Raw genomic sequence first — 21,177 nt, forward strand, 5'->3', positions numbered from 1 at the left:
CTGTTCCTTAATAATAAGCCTTCTGATCTGATTATGCTGCTACATTTCTTGTCTCATCTCAATTTATGACAGCCAATCCAATCGCTCAGGCCTGCTGACATGACCCTTTGCAGTGGGCTATCGACACCATCTGTCTGCAGTGGGACTCAAAGGCAACACAGACGGGGGATGCTGAGAGAGGGAGGGAAGGAGGGAACTTGTCAGCCCTCCCTGAGGACCCCCTGCGCTGCAATTTTGATCTGCTAATTATGTTTAATTGATACTGTGCAATTCACACGCTCCCTTTTTTTCCCCTTATCTCACCCGACGTCTTAAAAAAAACCCGTTTGGATGAAACGAACAGCAAACGTCTGGGTGCAGGGTTAAGAAAAATATCGGCGTTTTAATTTGGAGAAAAAGGCGCCTTTCTGCGCCAGATTATAGGCTCCAACAGATGAGAGCGGATATTGAAATGTTTTATCTGCGTGCAGTTGGTGTGGAGCGGATGCGAGGGGCATATTGACTTGTTTGACGACGAGACAGTCGTCACGGCGCGCAGGCACACGCGCGCACACACATACGCACACACGGCAGGGATCCTGGCTCGCGCACGCGGTTTCATTTGAGAAGATGGCACGAGGCGCACACCATGGATGATGTTTGCTGTTTTGCCTGGTTTTCAACCAAAGGGGAAATCTTAGACCCGACAAGGGACGGGGAGGAGTCAGTCTGAACGCACCGTGAAGTTGGAGTCGTTATGCCTTTGAAACATTTGCGCAGAAATGTCATTGGCGCGCACACTTTCAACTCCAATGGGTCCTCGTTTATAATAGGAAGATGAAGTCACCAAAGTCTGCTCCCCCACTACTCCCTCTATCCCTTGTATGTTTAATTAACAAGGCTGATGTGTAAGTACCTTCAGCCGGCGAAGCGTGGGTGGACGGGCTGCAGGGTAAAGAGACTGGCTGAAAACATTTCCTTAATTCTCTCTGCCGGTCTGTCGGACAGGCAGCCGAGCATCACCTCTGTCGTGCGGCACCGTAAGGAGGAAGAAAAAGAAAAAAGTATTTTCGTTTAAACTTGCTCCCGATTGTTCAGCACGGCTTTTGGAGAGTGGCGTTCTCCTGCAAAGCGCGCCTGGCTGCGCGGAGAGCGAGAGAGAGCAGGGCTGTGTGCGTGAATTGGTGCGTGCGCGCCTGTGTGTTTTGATGTTATTTGTGACGGAATCCCCTCTTTGGTCTCCAAGAATCCGGAGAGCGGCGCAAGGAGGAGGAGGAGGAGGAGGACAGGAGAAGAGGAGGAGGAGGAGGAGGAAGGCGCGCGGACCTGTCCACGAGCCCTCACTGCGGAACGCGCGGGGCTGCCACTGGAGATTCCGAACCAACGCTTATTTTGGATTCTGAGACCCACGCGCAGACGCTCACATTCCTTTCCCCCCTAATTGCCCCCCACTTTCAATGGACCGCGTCTGACATCTGAAAGGAGAAAAATAGCCTTCATCCACTGGGAAGAGGTGGCCGTGGACGGAGTGGGTCTCAGAATCACAGTTGTGTGGATATATCAGTGGGGGGGTTGATGGAGAAGAAGTGGATGGATTAATCTCACGACGGAGACGCGTTTTTGATTCCCACTCCTGTCGAGGGCACCCGAATGGAGTAACAGGCTGCAATGTCATCTCCACCTGGCTGCCTGGAGAGATGTGTCACGGGAATGGGGTGAGCTCAATTCTCCTGTATTTGGGTCTCATTTTGTCTGTGCGCCTTAGTTGAGAACTCTTTCCCGCTCTTCTGGTTCAGGCTCATTTCATAACTCAGCTTTCTCCTCAAAGCTTGTATGCGAGTCCTCGACACACAACCTGCTGCATGCCCTACATAGACGAGAGCGGCACTGGAGAGGCGCGTGAGGGGAATATTCGCTAAGGAGCCACAGGCTGTTTTCACTCCCCCTCTCTCTCCTCCTCCTCTTCCTTCTCTCTCAACCTACTAATTTCTCACACACCACCTCACACACCTTTGAATTTAACGTGCACCTTCGTCACGCAGGCTTCCCATCCAGTGTCCTCTCCAGGAGAGGCGCACGCACGCACGCCTGTCAAAAACACAGAAAACGCATTCCACGGGAGCGCATGCACCCCCGCGCACAAACATCACTTGTAGTGAGCCGGTATTTGACGAGATTCTTAGTGCTAAACTGCTTATGAGTCACGGAGAATGCAGGGATGTTCATCATACGCGCACCTTCCTCATCAGGCTCCAAGAGAAAAGCCAAAGTGCGCAACATTTGCGGTGTTTGTGTTTTCAGATCAAGTTTGAACACTTTTCCTCTGGTCTGACTGATGCTTTGAGAAGGAGCCAAAATGCCAGGAAAAGGACAAGTCCCAGCGGCCGCCCGCGCGGGCCCTCGCCCAATGGAAGTAAAAGTCAACAGCAGGGACTCCGCAGAAGAAGGCGCAAAGCCCCCGTTAGCGCAAACCCGCAGCGGCAGACACGCATTGTGACACCGAAGGTAAGAGTTTTTTTTTTTCTTTTTTGTATCAGCTGAGAAAGAAGCGCCTCCTCAGTCGCAGTCAGCGAGGCTGCGCGGCGCTAAGAGGCGCTGTTGCATCACATTAACTCTGCCTATGACGAGGAGCTGTGTAATGTATTCATATCTCAAATTACAGTTTTCAGGCTTTTGAACGCAGTCACGTTGTGGAAACACATTTTCTTCCGCTTTCCTCCCGCTTTCCGTGCCAAGTCTGTCACACCAAGTGTCTTCTTCTCTCAGCCACGTTTGCCCTCACACGCACGCACACACACGCACTCACACACACGCACAGATGTTACATGAAAGGTAGGAGCTTGACAAGACAGGATATATGGGCTTGCACCCAATCCCATAAATATCCATCATGCTTATCCCTATTGGCAACTAAATGCCCCCCATCTTCAATATGGTGTGGGATTTATGTACATTCATCATAATCATTTAGGTTAAATTACCATTCATGCTCTAGGAAAACCTATTGTGTTGGTGTAGCCAAGGAGAGGCTGATGGTGTGCTCAGCGGTAGCCTATTTTCTTGATAGTGGCATGACACAAAAGGAGATCAACTCTGTAGGGCATAAAACTCAATAGAGCGAGGAGCAGTGAATGTGGAGAGCTGTTGCCATATTCATTAATACAAATATGTTGTGCAAAGCTGCAAGGAATTCTGGGATGTGATGTCATAACACCTTAAAAACATGAAAGGTGTTTTGTTGGAGTCATTTCAGCTCATGCTGTTGCAACTTCAGACAGCGTGGAATAAAAAAGAAAGAGGTTATCCTTGTTTCAACCTCCTAATTGCTGATGACTGAAACTGAAAAATGACTCCATCTTGAGATTCTGTGAAGACGAATGGACCTGAGCTGTTTGCTGGAGTGTTTCCTCTCACAACCCTCTGGGATTGTCATAGTTTAGACTTTTAAAATCTTAATAAAATGTTGGTTAATAGAAATTTAGGGCATTTCTGCAGCTTTCTTTAAAGTCCCACTTCAATGATCTTTTCCTCTATTTTAAAAGTGTTCCAAGTGGTCTTTTACTAATGATTATGATGTTCTTTGCAAAAAAACAAAAAAAAAGTGTTATTTTCTAGGACAATTTCCGCTGAGTGGGAGGATTTCAATAGAAAGTTTTCTCTGAGTTGTAGGTTGGACTTTTTGCAGAGTAACCCTGCTTTTATTTCCCATGATCCCTTTGTGTACACTCTCTCCCACTACCCTACAGCTACTCACACAGCAACCGAACATTAGGGGTGCAACAAAAAATTGCGAGCCTTATTGGAACTATCCAGCCGTACAGTTTTGAGCCATATACCAGCTCTGACAAAAAACAAACAAAAAAAGGATGTCCATGGACCTATATGTCTGAAAGTGGATGAATCAGAATGGAGTGGAGCCGGGATCTTGTGGCCCACTCACTTTTGAAATGGGATCTTTTTCCATCTGCTCCTGATTCATCACAATTCGAATAAAGAAACACTCAGAAATGCATTTTTAATCTTTATTTTCTTATGTGTTCCATATCATGAGAAAAATACCACACAAAAAGGTTTAAAACACACAAAAAAACCAACAACTTGATTTTCATTGGTGTGGGTCTTTAATTAAAAAAGGTTAGTGAAAGGAGTTTGCTTTCAGTTTTTATTTGTGTGCAGGACAGTACTAGAGCATGAGCCCAAAATTAGAGTGAAATTTACATATGCCTGCTAGAGGGTTAATGTTCTGAGAGCAGTCAGGCAGAAGTCTTCTTTTTCTAAAAAAAAATCGCTTTTCTTTTTTTTTTTAAGAATCATTCATCTTGTAGCCTCTTTATTTGCCTACAGTTTTGAAAAATATCAAAGTGTTTTTGCTTGGGCACAGGTCAGCTCCTCACTGTGTTTTAACCTTTTCTGTGTGCTATGAGAGGACCACCTTAGTATCTTTTAGCTGATTTTATGCTTGTGGATGTGCTGGAAAAAAAGGCATTTGAGTCACTGCTCCTTTTATGGTTGATCATAGGTGGGAGTTTAGAGAAAATAATGAAACCTGCAGCTTATGGGAAATATTTATAAAGATTCTTTAAAAAAACAGAAAACAAATTTAGTGCTGGAAAATGCTTCTTTGTAAAGGAAAGCAGACGAGCACTGTGGCTGTGTTTGTCCCTGTGGGGTATTGACGGATTTTGCGATAAGAGCAACAGCAAATCATCACCTTTTGTTTTTTTTCTTCCTTCATTTAACACAAGCAGCCACCAAGTCCTTGAAATTGACGTTTAAAATGAAGGTAAACTGTTGCGTCACACGATCCAGACTGAATTTGGTCACGCATGTCTCCCTGCGTCCAACTCCTTCTCTTTAACGCTGTTGGCAGAACGCAGCAGCTCCCCCTCCCAGCTGTTGTGGTTGTACTTACAACAGCAGGTCAAATATACTCACACACGAGGCTCCGGAAGATGAAAATGAGTGTTTTCATTTCCCCTTCCCCAGCAATTACCCATAAAAAGCATTGAGTGACATATGATAATGAGTCATTTGACCCCTGCTGATCTTCTGTACAGCGATGTGTGATGTTGCAGGCTGAGGCAGAAGTTAATACCCCAAAAGACTCATATAAACGTGCGCTGTTTAATCATTTAATCAAAACACAGTTGGTGGTCCCATTTAATGAGTTAGTGGGCCATAGTAATATCTAGTGGAGGTTGACTTAAACATTTTTTTTTAAGCTAAGCGTTTTATGATGAGGATGACTGTATAAAGATGTCTTTGATCATTCAGGGGTATAAATGTAGGCCTAATCCAATATGAGCATGTTTCACATTTAGCAGATTGAAATTTCCTGTTACTATATTTAGAACGTACAAATATTAGGGTTGCGAAATGTCACTTTTTGTCTTTAACCTAATTCTTAGTTGGAAAAAAAAATGCCTCTCCATGGATTATGCTTGTAAATTCATAACTAGGCATAAAAAAGCAACTGCATTGTTGCAGAATTTATCATCACAGTGAACAGAAGCAGCAGTTGCCTGCACATTACAGCTGACACCAACGCTGGCTCTGTTAATAGTTTGACCTGCATATGCATGAATACGTGGTGTGTACCCAGTCACACCTGCATCAGTGAATTTTATGCAGATTTAACGTGTTTCTATCCCCCTACTCCAATATAAAGAGCATCTTTATTATCTGTATTTAGCATATGCAATTTTTTTCTTCAAAAATATGAAATTTATTCAATTTATTTTTAAAGATATCTCTAGAATAAAAATGTGGCTTTTGTCAATCCAAAACATGCTTGTTTTATTTTTATGAAACATGAGTGTTGGTTCCATGCTGGACTCAAAAACATGAACCAAGAAATTTTCATTCACACACACTGAGCACGAGGTGACATTCTCTACGGTGGCCCTGAAGTGCAAATCACTCTAACAAATCATTTAACGCAAAAATGTGTTAAAGATCACAGCAACAATACAAAAACCTGAACAAGTAAAAAACTTTATATTTTAAAAATCAAAATAAAATTCTAAAAAACCAAAACACGTTTTGGAAAAGAAAAAAAAACCCCAGAAACACACAATAGGAAACCAGAGAATGTAGGTACTATGGGACATCGCTGATTGGATGATGTTTGAGTTTTTACAGTTTTTTCAAACCCGTTTTTAATGTCCGCATACTAATAAAAGTTTTATGATTAGTACAGAGCATACACAATATTGTTTCATTCCAAATAACTTTCAGGGAAAATGATGGGTAAAATCATCTTTCAGTCAGTGATGTCCCATAGTACCTATCTTTTCTTGTTGTGATTTTTCAATGAACCTTTTATTTTAATTTCTAGAAATTACTTTTGTTGGGCAAGACGCTTCACACTATTGCCTAACTATGCAGCCACAAGTGGTCACCAGTCTGGGTCTCCCTGTGCCCCGGATAAAGTCAGGGTTATGTCAGGAGGGCAATCTATTTTTTTGTTTTGTTTTCCAAAATGTAATGGTTTTTTATTACCGGTATTTGTTTTTCTTTTTTAACTGTTGTTATTATCTTTAATATGTTTTTGTGTTGAGTGATTAATTAGTGCGGTTGGCCCTTCAGAGCCACCGTACATTTCCCATATAGATAAATAATTTGTCAGAACAGTTTATTCTAAGCTCTCCACATAATGGGAGCATTTCCATGAAATAGATAGCAAACCCTGAGAGGTCTTCCAGAAACTGTTGGAAAAACTCCTCAGTCGCCTTTTTTGCATTCACTAAAACTCTTCTATTAATGGGACATCATTGAGCGTTCCGTTGTAGTAATCGATTTACCTAATGGATGTATTATTCGTTTAGCTTTTAAATAAATGGTTTCATTTGGCAGAACGTTTATATTTATTATATTAGACAGTTTTGTTTTTAATGTTGCAAATTAAAATGCATTAAAAAAAGACTTTGCAGAGTTTCCTTTTATTAAAAAAACTTATTCATGTTTATCTCTGGCTGCAGGGAAAAGAATATTCTTGGTGTTCTGATTTATTTATGGTAAAACAATGCTAAAGTTTTGAAGGGGTTGTTTCTGAATGTTATGAACCAGCACTGATTGACTGGGAAACAACAGCTGTCAGTCCAAAGAGTCAGAGAGACCAAATAGTTCAATCATTTATTTAAAGAAAAAATAGTTTTAATCTTTGGGGGTCACAAGAAATAAATATAAAGATTAGAAATTGTTTTTATTCATAAACTAACTAGAAATGTGGTTGGAGAATCTCACACTTTTTTTAAATCATGTAACGTAAATGCCCTTAGCCTGGTTATATAGTTTTTGCTGAGAGCAAGCTAAATTATTTTGTGAAGGAATAATTCCTAAAACTGTTAAAACACAAGCAAGAAGCGAAACAACGCAAAAGGAGGGCTTCACTATCTCACAAAACATTCTAGAAAACAATTAGTATTTGAGAAATAGCAGATCTGGAACTTGGTACTTAATGATGTTGGTTCAGTATACATGAATTTCAATGATTGCTTCTGACTAGTACCTCCCTCATGGAATATGCTGCATTGTTAGTCACTTTGTGGGCTGGTTGAAAGCGCACATCGGGTTTATTGGAGCCTTTTCAATAAAACAGCTAAATGTTGTGGCTGGAAATGAGGCTGACAGAGCCACAAAGATCAAACCGAAATCTGAACATGCGCGGCACAAGAGTCTACCACAACGACCGTTATAAACACGGTCCATGAAGCTGAATGGGACAGCAGAGCTGAGTGATAATTATGGCTGAACGTCTCACCACAAACAACACCTTTAAGATTAGAAACGGTCATTTGTTACATTTAAGCAGTAATTAGGACGCCTTTAAATCCTCAGTATTGTGGGTAAAGGAAAGGACACAGTCTCAGTCAAAATTTCTTTTATCTGAATTCAATGCTTCCTAATAAGTGTGTATGGTCTTAAATGACAAGAGACTTTAAAATTGGGAACATTTCCATCTTTTTTAAAGTGTTACTTTTTAAAAGTCCCTCTCATCATTTTTCTATTTATTGTAAAAGCGTTCCCATTGGTCTTTTAATTATGAATATGACATTTTTTGCCAAAATTCACCAATGTGTTATTTTTCGCAGTTCATAAGAATAACATCTGAGTTTTGGGCGGGACGGCGCAGAGCCTTCCTCTACCTATTGCTGGGAGCTCGGAGCAGAGAGCTTGTGGCCTGCTCAGCATACTTTCTACATCACAAATACGCTCTATTTCAAACTGTATTTTTTCGTCTGCTCCTCATGCACCACAATTTGAATATAGAAATACTCAGAAATGCCCTAATTTTCTTTATACGTGTCCACCATTATCAATATGTAACAAGAATATGCTATATAACACCAAAAACACAATTTTCCTCCGAGTGGGTCTTTAAATCTTATCAGATGGGGGGGGGCTTTTTAAAAAAAAAAATCCTGGCAGGTGTGAAAGTGTGGAGTGGCCGTTTCTGTGATTTCAGCTAATTTAGCACCCAAAATCCCAATGGAAGCAAATTTGGTTTCGGATAAAGGCAGCAGTCTCTGAAATTGGTTTGCTTTTTAAATCCAATTTGATTTCCTTTGGCTGGGAGACATGGACCAGTGACATGAATGCATCATAATTATTTCATCTCTTTATTTGTTTCCAACAAGGATCATTGGCGAGTGGCTAAAGTCTCACTTATCCCATGAAGCAAGGTTGTTGAATTCACAATTTAAAGTGGTACATATGCTATGACAAAATTATCTCAGTAAGTGAGATGAATAATGTGTTTTTACAGTGAACCAGACATTGTTGTATGAGCAGAGATAACACACGCTCAGTCTGTCTTTTTTTTTCAACAGCGGCTGAGTTTTCTACCTTGGCACCGTTGGTATTAGGCACCATAAAGAATAATAATAAATGCAATTCTCCTCATAACCTAACATTTACATTATGAAAGAAAAAAAGCTGGCACTGTGTCCGCTGCACTCACTCTGCCAAGGATGTTAAGTCCATCAGGAATTTCATCAGTCAGCTCCAGCTTAAATAACTGCTTCATTTGCATCCAAATCCTTTTCTGTCGAATTTATTTTGAAGCAAGTTGCTGTTAAATAAAAACTAAAATTTGTCTTCATTACATAAATGGATATTGAATAGACTACATTCATAACTGTAGTAGCCTGTTGTAATGCAATGCGACTTTGACAATGAGTGGAAAAGATACATACATGTTCTACTTATTGGTAGGTAGCAGTCCATCACATCAGCCCATCACAGAATGCATCCCAAATTATTATTACCATTTGTGAGCTGCATTGATTTCATACTGCTTTACAGTCAGATTGGAAAGCCATTGAAGTCATTGTCCAGGATAAAAAAAGGAAGATCCATTGGGAAGATAATGTACAATGATGAAATACCAAGTGAGTGTCTTAGGCAACTCAAACCCAAAGAGTAAAGAGGAGACAGTGAAAGAACTATAATAGATGGAGTATCCTTGATACGGTAGATACTGCACAGAGATTTGAGAGGTAGATGTTGCTCAGGGGCCAGGCCAGAGGCTTTAAAACATTTGCCGGGATGACAGCATGAAGGCACAAAACAAGTGCCAAGAGATTGGAAGCTGTCTACCAAATCAATTTGTGGCTCTGAAAATATGAAGAGCAGAGCCTTTGTGGAACTCACTGACCAAAAGGGACGGTGCTGAGTGTGAGATACAAGCCACAAATTCAAAACAGTCAATCCAGACTGTTTAACTGGAACTCTTTGCTAATGCTACCAGACTGGAAACAAAGACTGTGGAGACAAATGGATCTGGACATGCATTATCAAGGAAAACAGAAGGTCTGAGGAACCACCAGCTGCCTTCTGCTTCCATAATTGTTGTAAAGAATAAAAAATCGGGTGGAAGATCTTTGATACATTTTGTGGTGATAAGAAAAAGCTCTTACATATGTTCTCTGATTGTCGCAATGAGCAGACTGATCCCAACATCTCAAACATTTGTTAATTTTGTAGAAGATAAAGAAAAGGAAGAATCAGTTTTGCAGGTCTCCAAAGATATATGATCCAACTTTTATGTTTTCTTAAGTTTTCTTCAGTTTTAGTAAGGTTTTTGCTATTCTTAGTGTGTAAAGAGGTGTGGCCAGTGTTATTGGTCTTTTTCATCTCAAGCATGTGTTGCTGATTGACATTTCACCAACACTGCTCTCTAGTTTGGTTTAGTCAGAAACTGTCATGGTTTTAGGTTCTTTGCTTTTATGTTTTAGTTGTTTTATGTTCTGGCATGCTTTCAGTTCACTTCCTGCTTTATTTTGAAAGGTTCCTGTGTTGTACTTTGGTTTTGAGTTTTACTTTGGTTCCCCTCTGTCCTGATTGTTTCCACCTGTGTCTCGTTGTCTTGCTTGTATTTAAGTCTTTCCCTTCCTCCTGTGCTGGTCCATAGTTTATTATGTAGTTTCCCCTGTAACCTCCTGCCTCCTCATCCTCTCTGCGCCTGGGTATGTCCTCATTTTCTGCCGTAACAGAAACACATCAGTCAGCTATTTACACAAAGTAAACGTTTTTTTCCTTAAACAAGCACCTGTTGACATGACAACCAGTGTAACTCCACATCCATCCTTCCTTTTTTTTAAACTCACTAAGTTCTTTCTGGCATAACAGGGTTGCTGGAGCCTATCTCAGCTACTGTAGGGTGAAGGTGAGGTGCACCTTGGATGGGTTGCCAGTCTGTCGCAAGGCCAGCAACTCCACTTATGACCAAATTTTGTAATCAACACTCAAAAGTAAGTTTGATTAACCACTAAAGTAGACCCAATTTTTACAGCTGAAAACCCGATGACCTCTTGTGCCCCAAATTGGAACCCACCCTGCTGAATTTAAGTTCATTTTTATACCAAGACGGGAGAGACAACGCTTTATGCATGTCAACTAGGGCTGCACGATATGAGGAAAACTCGCGATATGCGATATTGGTGATTAACATCGCGATAACGATATAATTTGTGGTATATAAACAAATAGCCAAACAACCAAAAACATCATTTACATTACACTGCAATAGTTTAAAAATTATACTCCAAATGACCCTTGTCGACGTAGGAGGCAAACATCCAACATAAAAGGGCTCATCTGATTGATCAACAAGGTAAACGGGTCCTTCCGATTGGTTAAATGCATAAAGGGATTAATTTCATTAGTTCACTATTTCAAGCTGCCATGAGTTTTTTTTGCACATTTGAGGTAACCATTTATTGCGATTTTCGCTGTCTTTTGCGGTATGCAAATTGCACAGCTTAATGTCGCGATAATGATAATTTTGCGGTATATTGTGCAGGCCTAATGTCAACCATCTTCACAGCCAGAAGGAGGAAAAAAGTTCAGACAGGGCTTTCCTTTTTTCAAGGGTGATTTTTGGGATTGGAAGTTTATACAAAAGCTCAACCTTCTATTTGTAACATGTTTAAGGTTAGTTGTTTTTTTATTTTTCTCCTCTCAAGTTTAGCTGTTACGTGGACCATTTTTTTTGTTTCTTATAAGTTTTTCTTCTCCAGTTTGTTGCAAGATTGCACAAAAATTATTTAAATAAAGAAAAGCAGATAGGCAGAACACACAAGGTTGACTGATCTGAGTTCCCAAATTTATTCCGCTCATGTCTCAAAACTTGCATTTGGACCAAGTGGCCTTCAATGGAGCATGAAAAAAATGAGGAAATCATGTCATGTTTAACACAAGAAGCTAATTCACTGGGACAGTAAATGCTTTTAAAGACATGAGAGACTTTCTGGACGACTGATCCTGCTGTTATTGATTTTGTGGTTAACTTTTGTCGTGTCTTATTTAGCCCGTTCGTGTAACTCCCTGTTTTTCCTGCTTGTAGCCATTGACTCGGAACTTGACTTCTGCTGGTGAGAGTCCTTTGACTCATGAAAAAACATGAAAAGAGGAGTATTTATTGTCTATATTTCTGATGAGTTATGGACGGATACCACTTTTGCAGCCTGGTACAATATAAGTGATAAATCTTAGTACGCGAGAGCAATGAAAATGCTTGAAAAGTCATTTTCTGATGCCGTTATGGATTTCTGCTTGTATTTCCTAAAAACTTGACATTAAAAGCAATCATGTCACTGATGATCTTCTTTTGATGTGATAGTAACTACTTGAGCTTTCTGAAGCCATGCAACATCATGAATATTATGTAAAATGTCGACATGTAAAATAGGGAGCGTTCAGGATGCAGAGCAGGACCAACATGAACAACAAGGAGAATGTTTAAGCAATTTCTTCCTCCGATTGTCATTACAAATGAGAGAGCCTTGCTCTTTGGAGTACATGGTGAGATTCAGATTCTTGAATGCCGTTCAAGATCCAACTCCTCTTCTTATGAATTCCAGGAGGAGACAGCACACAGATCAAGAGAAGAACTGCTAGCAATACAGTGCTTGTTAGCTGCAGGTGGTGGAATCTTGGACATTTAATTTTCAAGGAGCACATTGCACTCTGGGTATTGAATTATTGACTGTAGACAACCAACTGTGTTTGTTTCCAACCCCTGTGCATTCCTGGTAATCTTAGCAGCTTTTTGTCACACCGCTTTCATCCACCACACACTCTTTAATTTAATTTTCCCCTTACTTCTCTTTTTTTTCTCTCGATAATTATTTCTCCCTCAGTAAAATGTCTGCATTGAAAATGAAAAATTAGCCTTCTCAAAAAACGTTATCTTAAGTTAATATTCATTTAATTTAAACAAATCAACATCAAATAACATGTGGTGGCAAAGCCTGAAACCGCATATAGGCAGATAGTGTGAATAAATTGCCAAATGTAAAGTACATTACTAAATCCCTAAACATTGTGGGATTTTAACACATTAAAGGGCCTTTAAAAAGGCTACAAAAATAACTAATATTTCATAAAAAAATCCTTCTTTAGTGTGCCAAAGGTAAGATATTATGTACAATATGGCTATTGTTTTCTCTGAAAGTCGTAAGAAAAGCATGATATAGACCCTTTAAACATTAATTGCACTGAAGTTGAGTTTTATATAAAGCCAAAGGTTGCCGATGTTTGAATTGCTTAATATTCCTAATCCCTCAGAAGAAATAATGGCTTTATGATGAAGGAGAATGTTACAAAATTTGTATTTTTATTTTATTTTAAATGGTTTAAGAAGTTAAGAAAACACAAAAAACAATATACTCATCAGTTATACAATCAAACTTTGGATAATTAAACATATTAATAAATATTGCTTGAAAGGGAGTGGAAGGAAGCGAATTTATATAATCCCACCCCTGTTCTACCGTAACCATTTTATTACATGATTTATCATTATCCTGTTCCTAGCTTTTATCAGACAGAATTAAGAATCTTGAAATATCAAAAAGCACATGACAAAGATGAATTGCTTAAATTATTTTGTAAAAAATAACTTATAGAAATCAGCATGGCAATGAAGTATCCACAGTATATACAGATTATGTTACTTATAAAAGTCATTGATATAAAAAAAATAATACTATATCAGTAAAATAGACATAACACTGTTTCAGGAATTTTCATAGCAAAATTTGATCAAGTATCAAAAGTTAAAAATATGTGCAAAATTATGCTACATTAGGAAAAATCATGAATCAACTTATCAATTGTTTTATTCATTCATCTTCTTGACCGTTTTTCCCTTTCGGGGTCACGGGGGTTGCCGGAGCCTATCCCGGCCACTTGGGCGTAGGCAAGGGATGCCCTGGACTGGTCGCCAGTCTGTCGCAGGGTAGAATATCCTCAATCACACATCCATTCACTCTCACAGTCACACCTATGGACAATTTAGAGTTGCCAATCAACCTATGAAGCATGTTTTTGGACAGTGGGAGGAAGCTGGAGATCCCGGAGAAAACCCACGCATGCACAGGGAGAACATGCAAACTCCACACAGAAAGGTCCCCCATTGATGTTGTGTTTTTCATGTCCCCCAGCCGGGACTTGAACCGGGGGCCTTCTTGCTGTGAGGCAAGAGCGCTAACCACTGCCTCACCGTGCCAATTGTTTTATGTCATGTCATAATTATTTATGTCATTTGTAGTTTGTTGCAGTGCTGCTTTTATATGAATCTACTCATTTACTTCAAGGAATTTTGAGTGAATCTGAACTTTTACAATCCCATCTTGCTAATGAATAACATATATTTTTTAGATTATTTTAGGTATGTTAGGATTCCTGTCACCCTAACTTTTTAAAATCTTGTACATGTTGCCAACAGCAGGTTTTCATTATTTGTGATGTTGAAGCAATTTTTTATCCTTGTGTTATATTGTATAGTAAAAAATATTGTCAGTACAACTACTTGAGATTAAGTGATTTTTTAAATAGCCTTTTTAAATAATCCCTAAAATCTGCTAAAAGGTTTGAGTATCTTAAAGAGAGGCCAAAAATATTTCCAAGCAGCTCATCTTCCAAAACCTCGAATATCAGGCTCCTCTTCACTTTGCCGACAGGTGCTGTCTCAGCCAGGCACAGCATCTGGCCATGCCAGAATACTTCAGGCGCTTTATTCCATTTTCCAAACGTGCCACTCTTGATTGAAGATCATCTCATGTTGTTGGACTTGGCAATTTACCACAGAAAATGTATTATTTTTAATTGAGGCTGTATCAGAGACAGGCTGTAAAAATCAATTGTTTAAGCTTCAAACAGAAATGATTTAAAAATCCATCTTAATTATTGTGATGTTGGACATTTAATACTTTATTTTTGGAAACATTAAGGGGCACTTAGGTGAATTGTAACCCTAAAGTGCAACATAAATTGTGTAGAAACAATGATCCTGTCAGTGAACTGTTGTATAGGACCCAACATTAGGACACTGAGGCCTGGTTGACGGGATCTTAAACAGCTAATCAAATAAACATCTTAAATTAAGGATACTTTAAAGTGACACTTTTGATGCAACAAGAAAAGGTTTATGTGACAGTAGACAGACAATGACTTACTGAAAACCAGGGACTTCCATTCATTGAGGGATGACTACTTGAAATAACTGCAGATGAAATGGCAGCAGAAAGCAGTTGTGAGTGAGACAGACAGAATATAAGAAGGAAAGAGCAAATTAAAAGACATCATCTGAACACAAACGCAACAGAGAAAAAAGCCAACCAAAAGAGCAAAAGCTGTGAAAACAAATCAAGCATTATCAACCGCTATTGATAAAAAAGACACAAACAAGAAAAGTCTTAAGCCACGTACACACTGCACTCAGAAAGCGGGTTTCAAGCGACCACTTCAAATGAAAACGCGCAGAAATGCACATTTTGGGCTTCAACATTCAAAACTCCTGTGTTCACACATGGCTATGCAAGTTTTACGACCTTTTTCAGGCTCTGCGTACAAAACGTGCGGCCACTGAACGCACGTTAAAAGTTTTACCTAGTCAAACTTTGACCAATCAGGGATTCGGATTTGGTATTGACATATGGATGGGCGTCCATTTTAATTTACGGAAATGCCAACTGTCTGAAAATTGTTCATGGAGGAGAAATTAATAATTACGGTTTGTACCCAGCTGGAATAATGTGATACATATCAGAATAGAGCTGTGAAAGAAAAAGTCTGGAACAAGACTGACAAGATGTGTACAGCTTCAACATTTCGCACCAAGACTCTTCCAACTGTAGGTGGCAGATATGTTCTAGTAAACTAGAGAAAAAGAAAAAGACGAAGAAGCCCCTTCCTGCTTGGCCAGCGTGAACACTGTAAACACATGCCCAGTGTGTCTGTAGCTGCAGTCAACACTTTTTAGTTTTTCACTATTCCATTTTTTTCATCACATTGTACTTAATTTATGAGTTATTTCCTACTTTAATTTAATGTTGTCCCATTTTTACATAAACACTAGGGATGCCAAAATTCTTGGTTTAAAACTGAACCGTTTTGTTTCACCATTGAACTGAATCGTGGGGAAAGGGGATTCTTGCGTCCTTAATTAACACACATCCACATTAGAAATAATTTTTAAAGATTTATATAAAAGTTGTGGTGTTGATGATAAAAATGTCAAACTTTTACTTGATTCAAATAATCTTTCTAAGATTTTGCTCAAAGTTGTAACATCTCCCCAAAAATGAGGATTCACCTCCACACTTGAGTTTTCAAAAAAAGTTAGAGCATCTTTTACCTACAGCACTTGTTTTGCATTTTTTTGTCTCATTTCGATAATCTTGAGCTTTTCTCAGAAAAGTAACAGCTTTTTCACATCATCAGTGTGTCATTCGACATGGATGTTCAGAGGGAAACTCTGGTTAACACCCCTAGAGAAACAATTAAAGTGGAGGAAATGAAAAATAAACTTGATTTAAACTGAAATTTGAATAACACATGCATTCAAATAACATCTAGACTCATTTCTGTGAAGAAGTTTTACATCTGAGCGCCAAGCTATGATATCAGTAAGGAAAGCTGTTAAGCTAGGTCAATAATAACAGTAAGAACATTAACTACAAGTGTAATTTTGAGACGGAAGGGGTTGAAAATCCTAACGTCTTTTCCGATGATAAAGTCATCTTTTTTAATTTGAGCCTATTTGACATCAGTGAAGTGAGAATCAGTTGAGGATAAGAAGAAATGATGGCCATCAGAGGGAGGAGAATAAGACAGGCAGAAAACACGAGTCTTGATGAGAGACAGATGAGCTAACAGCAGCTAATTATGTAGTCTGTCATAAGTCAGATTTGTCTTATTTACTATCATATTTAAAGATATTGTAAAATACGTAGGCTTGTGAAAAGCTGAGATGTTGCCATTAATAAGGTCAATTCCTACATAAAGAGTTAATAAAAAACTAACTAACTGGGGGGAGATGATAGACTATTCATTGATTTTGTTGGGTTGCTACTTGTGTGGAAATGTCTGGCTCTTGTCCTCAACAGCTGAGAGCTTCTTCTGCAGGTAGAAGAAGGCAGTTGAAGACGGAGTTGAATTCCAGACCAGATGTAGCCTGAATGACACAACCTCCATGTTTTGAGGGAGAGCACTCAAAAAAAAGTGTAGTTAATATTTCTGTGAAGCTGAATCTCTGACAAAGCTGGGAGGATTAACTCTTGTCACCAGCTCCAGAAGGGGCATCTAGCAGTGTAGTGCACTGAAGCTACTGCTTCAGCAATTAATCTAACACAATCCTCGCTTCCCCAAATCTGTCCAGAACGCTATCATATCTTCAGGAACAGGCTTCCAAAGAGAGTGATATGCGACTGTGGGTTTTGGGGCAGAGGCAGCAATAATATCACTAAAACCACCTCCAGGACACAAGTGTGACGTTTGCACCATTTTGAAAACCACAATAAAACACAGTTAAAGGTATTAATATGAACATGAAATGCAAATTTACTGAGGTGTATTCGTTTTTGTTGTGTGACTACCCATAATCACACCTTCATAGTTTCAAAAGTTTGGGTTCATTCTTAAAAAAAAAAAAAAGCCAAGACAAACACTTCTTGATTTAAATAAAAAATAACTCAAGTAACCTAAATGCAGTTTGACATTAAAGTTAAAGGTTTTTTTAAAATCACTATTCAATCTAAGTCTCCAATTTATTTCCTGGGTCAAAACAACTGTCTGAGGACATTTTTTGTCCAAGTCAAGTGCTGCAAAAATGTATTTCATAAAATGAAATAACATTTCAGTGCCATCAGCATAATGTTCTGTTGTCAAAAAAACATGATGTTTGGTCGCAAAAACTTACAAAGCAGTTTTACAACAAATCTTAAAGCAATACTTGGAAAGGAAGTTTTATGCTACCATGCAGCAATTGTACTCTTGTGGAAAATTGAAGTAAAAAATTGAGATCTGGTGTATTCATAAACAGTACTGTTATTAATAATAAATTGTTCAAGACACCGCATTGTAATCATGCATCAAAATGAGAAAAAATTTAGCTTTTACCTAAAAAGGAAAAAGGGTCTTTCTTACATAATTATATCAGATTGTCTAACAAGGTTCATCCAATAATCATCTACAACTGTTATGTATCATTTCAATGTTTCAGATCATTTCAATAATTCAAATTAGAGAAATTGCATTGTGTATTTATGAAGGTTGGCTTAGTCTCAATTTCTATTGTGCTGAGTCCTTTTAGGCATGGATGTTTTTCTCATGGTCTTGATTCCATTTCTACTATTTTCAATTAATTTACATTCCCATCATTATTTTTTTTTATAAAGGACTCAAAGAGCTCCCAGAATTTCTTTATGGTGTTTAACTGCATTATTACAATGGAAGTTTCTGGACAAGATAGTAAATGATTTGCAATAAGACCCTAAGATTTGGTCCAACATAATACATCAACATGGAGTGCATTTTTCCTTTTGATTACATCTGAAACCTTTCATGCTGCCTCCCCGATGCTTTCCTTCTCTACAGAGTAGCGGTACATTTTCTATGAGACATTTCCACTTTCTTATGGCATGTTGGAGATTTACCCTTCCTTATTTGTCTATATAAAATAAGACAAATAAAAAGTTATCACTTCAAAAACAATTCTGAAGGCTCTTAATAAAAAGTACAAATCTGATGTGATGTGAAATTAGACAACATGCACATAATTTTGGGATTTTGCTCGATGTGGGTGGTAATTACTGTGAATTATTGACTGCAGAATGATCTCAGAAAATGGAAAGACCTCAATTTTCTAATAAAAAGAAAGTACATCTTAGTGAATTTCAGGGACTTTAATATCATTGGTTTGTTTCAGTTCCTTGTTTTGTCTAAATGAGTCATTAAGTTCAGTTTATTTTCTATGGTAATATTTTCTGCCATATTTCCAGCCCCTGTTTCTTTTGCAGCGATTTTCTTTCTGTATTTAGTCACGATTGAGTGGGCAGATTTGAGGAATCTCAGTACAGAAATGTTAAGTTATTAGGTGCATGCATTGTTAAAGCAGCCTTGAGTGTTGTTCAGTCTTTAAGGCTCATATTTAGTAAAACTGGCTAAAATTGCTTTAACTGCTGCATGCTACATCAGCCCCATCAACACTAAAAGAACACATACTGCCATCTTGTGTTGTTTCAAAGTAAAGAAACCGTATAGCACAAGTATCAATGTTGACACCTGCAGAAATTCCATCAATCAGGGCTGGGACTCAGGAACCTAATCCATCGGATAATTACAGTAGTACATATTGTGATGATTTTGCTGTTTAAAGCCTAAAACCTGAAAAACGTATAAATGTTTCTTAATTTGGACACATTTAAATTGAAATTTGTTTTTCCCAAAAATGTAATATTAACATTAACATATTGACATGTGTAGGATCAGTAATCACCCCACCCCAACCTAAATAAATAAATACATACAGCAGGCTCCAAACAACCGTATTAGAAACCATATTTAACAGTGACGTTTGGTTTTAACCATGCATAATGATAAAACAACCACTTAGGGGGCATTTAATTTTTCACCATGTGAGCTTTTTCCCATTAGCCTTTGTTAACTGATCCACTCATAAAGACTTCCACATAGTGTCCTCTAAATCAGTGGTCTCTTACCTTTTCCAGACCACAGACCAGTACAATGTCAGACAATATTTTCATGGACTGGCCTGTATGAGTCTAAAGTGGACATCTTCTCTTTATTTTTTTGCCTTCAGTTTCCCTTAACATTGAGACATGATCCATGTCGGTTTTGTTTATGTGCTCATCACGACATCCCAGTCTGTTTTGTTCTTTCTATTTACTTACTTTATCCCCACACACTACAGAGCAAAACGTTGGGGAATATTGACGAATATAACCTGTTTATTTTTCAATCAAGTCAATTCCGATGACAACATTGGGCACAAAACAGCGAAGTCCATGGGTGACCAGTTGGACGGTCACGTAGTGGGTGTGGTCAGCTTTGAGGCATGCAGTGTCTTTGTCAAAAAAATTTCCTTAAATGATATTTTAAATCATTTTATTCTTTTTCGATATACATTTTTCTGCTTTTCGCTCTGATTTTTTTTTAACACTAAAACTGTTGTAAAGCAAGAAATGAATTCTGTTTTTGTCTTTTAAACGCAGATTTCTTTTTATTTGAAGTTAAAGGCTCCTCTTCTGTTTCCTCACTGGGTCTTTCCTGTGAAAAGAAACTTTTCAAAGATGTTTGCCTTAGTTTAGTTTAGTTAACTTTGCTAGCTCTGTAATTTCACGTGCAGTAGCAGCTTTAAGAAAATAGCAGCTGGATTTTTTTAACACTTGAATGAACAACTTGACATACATCCAGAAGGAGTAAAGTGTGGTGGAGAATCCAGCAGTTTTCCAAAAAGAAAAATTCCTTCAGAATAAAATTATAAATAAAACAAAGAAATTGAGGTTGTGATTTTTTACGCTCTTTGGCCCGGTACCAACTGTATCACGGACCGGTACCTCTTTGCAGCTGGGGGGTTGGGGACCCCTGCTCTAAATAAGACTACACATTGAAATGTTTTTATTGTTTTTATTCATACTTTTTTTTTGTTTTTTACTGTTCAGGTTGTCATCTCTCCACTTATTTGATTGTTGTTGCTGTTTACACACTAACCTGTGTAAAAACGGAAGCTTTGACAAATAGAAATTTCTCTAAGCCAATTAAAATAAAGAGAGGATGTCGGCAAGGATGTCCTCTCTCTCCTTTGCTTTTTACTTTAGCAATAGAACCATTTGCAGCAGCGATTTGTGCACATACACAGATAACTGGAATCACAATAGGACCCTCTGAACACAAAATTTCTTTGTTTGCAGACGATGTCATTTTATATTTAAGTAACCTTACTTCATCAATCCCAGCAGTGCTGGAAGTGATTGAAATATTTGGAAGTATTTCCGGATATAAAGTGAATAATGCAAAATCTTCAATTTTAATGCTAAATTCTATGGAAAGGCAAAACCCCACTTCCAAAACATCTCACTTTAAAGTAGTAGAACATTTTGAATACTTGGGAGTGGTAATTGTACCAAAGCTGGAACAAGTTTTCCAACGTAACTATGATTACTTAAAAGAAAAAATCAAAGATTCAATAGACCGATGGATGAAGCTGCCCATAACTATAATGGGAAGAATAAATATCCTAAAAATGAACGTATCGCCAAAACTGCTATACTTGTTCCAAAATATCCCTCTGGCACCCCCTCTAGAATTATTTGCTTGGTCAAAGAAAATCCCAGTAGCCTTTATATGGAACAACAGAAAACCTCAACTACGACTTACTTACTTTACTAT

At 38.4% G+C, this 21,177-nt stretch overlaps 1 protein-coding gene across 2 annotated transcripts in view; it reads left to right on the plus strand.

The window, feature by feature from the left end:
• The first annotated feature begins 562 nt into the window (after positions 1-562).
• The window catches only part of grin2ab (glutamate receptor, ionotropic, N-methyl D-aspartate 2A, b), a 134,967-nt gene continuing 114,352 nt past the window's right edge, over positions 563-21,177 (plus strand). Inside the window, exons 1-2 of one of the 2 annotated variants that reach the window (XM_011477376.4) lie at positions 563-1,694; positions 2,281-2,484. In XM_011477376.4, coding sequence (XP_011475678.2) covers positions 1,677-1,694; positions 2,281-2,484 — 222 coding nt within the window. In that variant the 5' untranslated portion in view covers positions 563-1,676. Of the gene's footprint in view, positions 1,695-2,280; positions 2,485-10,390; positions 10,449-21,177 lie in introns of those variants that run through there. The other variant, XM_078944267.1, reaches the window with a different exon arrangement.

Source organism: Oryzias latipes, chromosome 1, assembly GCF_053564925.1.
Source record: "Oryzias latipes strain Hd-rR chromosome 1, Olatipes_Hd-rR_3.1".
In the NCBI taxonomy this organism is placed as follows: Eukaryota; Metazoa; Chordata; class Actinopteri; order Beloniformes; family Adrianichthyidae; genus Oryzias; species Oryzias latipes.